This window comes from Hippoglossus stenolepis, chromosome 8, assembly GCF_022539355.2.
Source record: "Hippoglossus stenolepis isolate QCI-W04-F060 chromosome 8, HSTE1.2, whole genome shotgun sequence".
NCBI classification, from domain to species: Eukaryota; Metazoa; Chordata; class Actinopteri; order Pleuronectiformes; family Pleuronectidae; genus Hippoglossus; species Hippoglossus stenolepis.
Window position 1 is genome coordinate 12,468,605 of NC_061490.1, and position 6,053 is coordinate 12,474,657.

Consider the following 6,053-nt stretch of genomic DNA (forward strand, 5'->3'; position numbering starts at 1 on the left):
GTCAAAGCCTTTTCTAAAGCAACTTTCATGTCACATATTTAATCTAAGATTAATTTGATAAAGTGTCTCGACCTTTTGTGAAATGTAATTTTTAGGTAAAGTCTGTGACAATGATTAATAACCAGCCTAAACAGGTATTAAGATTTAACAATTTATATTTGTAGAGTCTAAGACTGCTTAGGAAAAGGCCATGTAGCCTGTTTTTGTCCCAAATGTTGATGATGTTATTTATGTATATAAAAGTGACAAAAAAGAAATTAAATACGCCAAAAAATGTATGTAACAAATAGTTTTGTGTTTAAATATTTGCTGGGCCCCTATAAATGATTTAAATGTAACACAGAACAACCATTCATATAAAAGGTGGTGAGGAAGACTGGCCTGAGTGGAGCAAACGTAGACTCGAGTTTTCTGGATATTCTCTCTGCGGGTGTGATGCTGAAAGCAGGGCGTTGCTACAAAAACATCCTGCATGTTCAGCAAACATTCCCTGGGCAAATAAAGAAATACTCACTGGGCATCATCGAACCAGTTCACATTCGCACGAGCGAATAAACACGAGCTTGCAGAAATACATAATGGGAATGAGTGGATGTTGGGTTTGCGCGGCTAAAATGTGACCTCTGCAATCCATTTTTACTGTATACTTTTATATATATAAATGACCTAAATATATATATAGAACTTATTACTATAATATTCCTGTTTTTGCTGCATTTGAGATCATGATCTTGTTTGAGGGAAGACCCTGTCAGCAGCAGAGGGGGCGGGGTCAGTTACGTGTGCGTCACAGAGGGGGTGGGGGGGTGTTCCCTGCAGACGGGGCGTCCATAATCAATGACCAAACACAGCAGCCAATCACAGGGCCCATGCTAATGAGGTGGCTTTAAACCCTGCGGACCTTCCTTATGAATCGCTCCTTTTCAGACTGACCGGATTTCAGCCGCGCACACCGGAGGAAGAGGCCGATCCAGAACCCAGCGACCCTGCACCACTTGATCCTGAACTTTCCTCCAACTCTGCAACCAGGACTGATCCACGGGGAATAAACCTCTGGCCTGTATTCGAAGATAAGAAGAAGAAGAAGAAGAAGAAGACAGAATCCGCAGCACTTTCTGCCCGATCACTTTATTTCTCTTTATTTGGGGGGGAGGGTCTGCTAGTGAACTTCGCCATGTCGTGCGGAGATGTGTCGGATGTGAGTCGGAGGTTCTGCGTGCTGTCTTGGGATCAAGTGCAGCGCCTGGACTCGATCCTCGGGGAAGCTGTGCCCATCCACGGCCGAGGAAACTTCCCCACGCTGTCCGTGCAGCCCCGCCAGATCGTGCAGGTACGAGCCCCCCCCACACACACACACACACCTGCATGGACGCACTTGTGCACGAGAGTCACATTTACCATCTCAGTAGTTGTTGATTTAAATTAGAGTATGAAAATCAATTCTTTAAGACTTTGTGACGTAGCAAAAGGCTAATATTACACCTGCAGCATGTGGGCAGGTCGCGAATCCTGAGCAACCTGTGGACCATTTATTCTCACACTGTGATAACAACCTGAGGAATTAAATATTTAAACTAAACTGAAACATTTAAAATAAACTTTTTTTAAAAATTGCATTTGTCTGGAATTAACTGGACACTCCTCCAGAATCTTTAATTATCTCTTTGAAAGGTAATGATAGATTTCGACCCCCCTCTGGGTTTAATTGTGTTTCTATGACAGATTTTTTTTTGTTTTCTGTTTATTCTTTTTTAAGGGAAACTTTTTAACTGATCTACTTTCCCTGATAGTGCTTTTATTATGTTTTTTTTTTTTATTCCGAAGATTATTCTATCGCAGGCAAATTGTGCCTCCTTGATGTCTTTCCTGTTGGTGACACTACTTTAATGCCACTTGCATCCAGCAGGTGGAATAATGGAAATGAAAGGGCATCATGTGGATTTGTCACAAATGAAAAATCTGTGATTTTTTTTGTATTCATTTTTAATTATTAGACTGTAATGTGTCCATCTGTGAGTTATGTGACTAATTGTACCACTGGGACACTTAATTTCCTGTGCATGATGATAATAAAGGATTGAAGGAATGTATTGGATAGAGTGGATCAGCCCTCAACTCTCCCCTGTTCTCATTTTAAAATCCATGAAGCAGACATATGCTTAAGTCCCCTCCACATTTCCAGCATCTCATTCACTGTGGCCGGATCACATTTCCCCTCCCTCGCTGGTGTCTCCACACGGTGCGGTGGCTGCCTGTGCATTTAATAAGTGGCTCTGGTATAGGATTCCACATTGAACATGCGGCTGGTCCCTAACAAAATCATGTCTCTCGTTACCTGATACATAATCCTTGTTTTCCATTTCATTTACGCATCGGCATATTCAGCATGGGCACCACCAGAGCTCCATGCTTGCGGTTGTGGAAAGATGAATGCTCCATTGAGCGTTCAGGAGGCTTAAATACAGGTTTGAGCCCCCACATGTGGGGACTCTCATGTTGCCCCTGGATCTGTGGAAAGCCCATGTCATTTTATTTTGCCAAAACCTGCCAAAAACATCCATCAACGGTAAATCTCCTGGCGTGACGAGCCAGACGGAGACTATTTCCTGCAGTTAATGTGTATTTAATAGGTTTTTAATCATGCAGTTGACTCAAAGGGGGTGTGAATGAGAGAGTGGGCCTTTGTCCCATAAAGAGGCCCTCACGTAGCATCACCAGGAGTGAGAGTCCAAAGAGAAGTTTAGATAATTACACCATCTGTTTTTAACTGCTTCACAACTCCAGTATGAGGAACCAAGCATAAGTTTTTTGTTTTATTTTTCAAAAAATAAATAAATAAATCGTTAGACAGACTTGATTAGACAGGAGCCGTGTTTCCTGTAGGATCTAATGTAAAGCCTGTGCTCAACCCCCACTCCTGTGTATGATTCCATTTGACAACCTGTAGTCAGACTACAGGTGCTAAGAGTAGGCCTGAGGCTGAATTTCACTCTATCAACCACAGAAGTAGGAAAAAAAACAACCCACATTATAATTGCACCTGATTGGAATTTGTACCGACCTACGGCTGAATGAAAGTTATGCTATTATTATGATCTTTGGTCATCCTGACTTGCCTTCATATGTTTTCTTGTCACTAGCCTGACCCAGTATGTATAAATAGAGCCAGCTTGTTATCTGATCACCATGGGAGAGAGCGTTAACAGATCGCTCTAATCTGACGGGTTAGTGCCAGTCGGGGAGATTTAGGATTGCGTTGCCAGTAACAAGCAATTAGTGCTGCGGGTTTAACATTTGGAAGTGTCTGCAGTTGTTGTTACAGTCTGCTGACACAAATCAGGGCTTGCATCAAGTCTTCCTGCTGTGGAATTGATACGAGAAAACCTCTCAAACAGCTGGCCAGATGTAACGGTGAAGCTGCAGCTGTGACTTGAGTATGCAGCAGGGTCATTTCCCCTCAAGCAACTTTTCAAAATCTACATTTGATGTCTCACTTCAGGGCCTCTGACATGTTTTCCGTTCATGTTTGTTAGCAGCGATCATCCTGTTCCCGCACCGAGGTGGGACTCCCTCGTTTATACACCTCACAGGAACAGAGGGAGGGAAACGCTGCTCCTCAATAACCTGACTTTGTGACATTTGGCCTGAAGCTGAAGTTGTTTTCTTTGGACGCTGCTCTTCAAACCCACTGGTGCTCACTAACTCGCGGTTGCAGTTCAAGATTGTAAATCTTTATAACCGTTTTCTATCGTAAAATCAAACGAGCTGACCCAGAGGGAGGTGGACCTGGAGCACAGACTCTCCAGCTCGGCCCCTTCTCTTTGTGTGGCCTCTTTAGGTGATGAAATTGACTTCGCTCTCGCAAACAAGTTGATTTTCACTTGGCCCATGTGGAGGATATTTGCAAGGATGCTGGAATTTATTTAGATTTGGGCTGCAGCTGCCCTGTTGCAGCAAAATTCGTGATTTTATCCGGTTTTAGAACATTTTCCACTATGACAGGCAGAAAAAATGGCCTAAGTGCAGTTGAAAGAATCCGATTTGTTTTTAAGACATATCTAACCCAGTATTACCACCGCTGAAGTCTCTTCAGTTCATGCTTAACAATATTTACATCGCATTTGATGTTTGTGGATGAGAAAGGTTGCACAGAAAATACCAGTAAAATGTAATCAAATATTCTTAAAAAATAATATAAAATTTGAAATATTAGTTCTACTTTGTCAAAATGTAGATCTAAAATTTAGGTGATTTTTTATTTTTTTTTTTTTTATTTTTTTGTTTAGTCAACGTTTTTTGCGTTACAGCCTCTTGCCAATAGGAGTGCTGCATCCCCTTCAGCACCCCTACTTCCATTGCCTTGGTTATTTTGACACATTTCAAGAGTTTAACTTGATTCGTTGTAGTTTGTAAGATTTCTGAAAATACAAGGCCAGTTTTAATCATACAGTTGTATTTCTGTGTTGTTCCTGTCCAGGTTGTGCGGGCGAGGCTGGAGGAGAGAGGTGTGTGTGTCAAAGACGTGAGGCTGAACGGATCTGCCGCCAGCTACGTGCTCCATCAGGACACCGGCCTGGGCTACAAAGACCTTGACCTGATCTTTGGTGTGTCACTGAAAGACGACCAGGCCTTCCGTCTGGTGAAGGACGTCGTGCTGGACTGTCTGTTGGACTTCTTGCCAGCTGGGGTCTGTAAGGAACGCATCTCGGCACTGACCCTCAAAGAGGCCTACGTACAGAAACTGGTGAAAGTCTGTAATGACACGGACCGCTGGAGCCTCATCTCTCTGTCCAACAACACGGGCAAGAATGTGGAGCTTAAATTTGTGGACTCTTTGCGGCGGCAGTTTGAATTCAGTGTGGACTCCTTCCAGATTTGCCTTGATTCTCTGCTCTTGTTTGACCGCTGCTCGGAAACGCCCATGTCTGAGAGCTTTCACCCCACTGTGATCGGGGAGAGCGTGTACGGGGACTTCAAGGAGGCCATGGACCACCTGTGTCAGAGGACCATAGCTACACGCAACCCTGAAGAAATCAGGGGCGGCGGTTTACTGAAGTACTGCCACCTGTTGGTGCAAGGGTTCAGACCCGCCTCAGAGGCGGACATGAAGCATATGCAGCGCTACATGTGCTCACGCTTCTTCATTGACTTCTCCGACATAGGCGAGCAGCAGAGGAAGCTGGAGGCCTACCTGCAAAACCACTTTGCTGGGATCGAGCACAAACGGTACGAGTGTCTGACGACGCTGCACCAAGTGGTGAACGAGAGCACCGTGTGTCTGATGGGCCACGAGCGGCGCCAGACGCTCAGCCTGATCTCCATGCTGGCGCTGAGGGTGCTGGCTGAGCAGAACGCCATCCCCACTGTGACGAATGTGACGTGTTACTACCAGCCAGCGCCATACGTACAGGACATCAACTTCAGTAATTACTATATTGCACACGTGCAGCCGCCGCAGGTCTCCCATTGCAGTAATTCATATCAGACGTGGCTGCCCTGTAGCTGAACTGGCTGTGAGACGGACAGAGGTGGATGTGTCTCCATCCCTCTACAAGGAAGTGGACTGAAAATCCATAAAAAGGAAACCCATGTTTGCCAAATGTGACTTAACTAAAACAATCTTGTACTGCTGTACATCCGATTGAGCCGACGCATTAACTTTTCTCACTTTTTTTCTTGCAAAACATCTGTAAGATTGCTGGTCATTTCTGAGATGTAGTGACAATATCTTATTTAAGTATTAAAAAAGGTCTTTATGAAGCTTTATATCGTGTATGTCAGAAATACATTTTTGAGGAAACAAACTTTGAAGCTGGTGTTATTTTCATACGCTGGCTTTATGTTTTTTTTTAAATTACATACCGGACCAAAGATGTATTTGTTTTTCAGAAAGGGAATGTTGTTATGATTCCAAGTGCCTAAAATGAACCATGAAATGTTCTAAAAACATCTGTAAAGTCAGAACTGTGCATTCAGTGTTTTCTAGATTACTCTGTTTCTCTTTTCAGAAACAAAAGCATTTTTGTGAGATTAAAAAAAAAGATAAAACTCCA

At 43.5% G+C, this 6,053-nt stretch overlaps 1 protein-coding gene across 1 annotated transcript; it reads left to right on the forward strand.

The window, feature by feature from the left end:
* Positions 1–906: 906 nt before the first annotated feature.
* Positions 907–6,053, forward strand: tent5ba (terminal nucleotidyltransferase 5ba). The gene is made up of 2 exons (XM_035163588.2): positions 907–1,330; positions 4,478–6,053. The coding sequence occupies exons 1-2, from the start codon at positions 1,175–1,177 to the stop codon at positions 5,504–5,506; spliced, it is 1,185 nt and encodes a 394-aa protein (XP_035019479.1). The 5' UTR covers positions 907–1,174; the 3' UTR covers positions 5,507–6,053.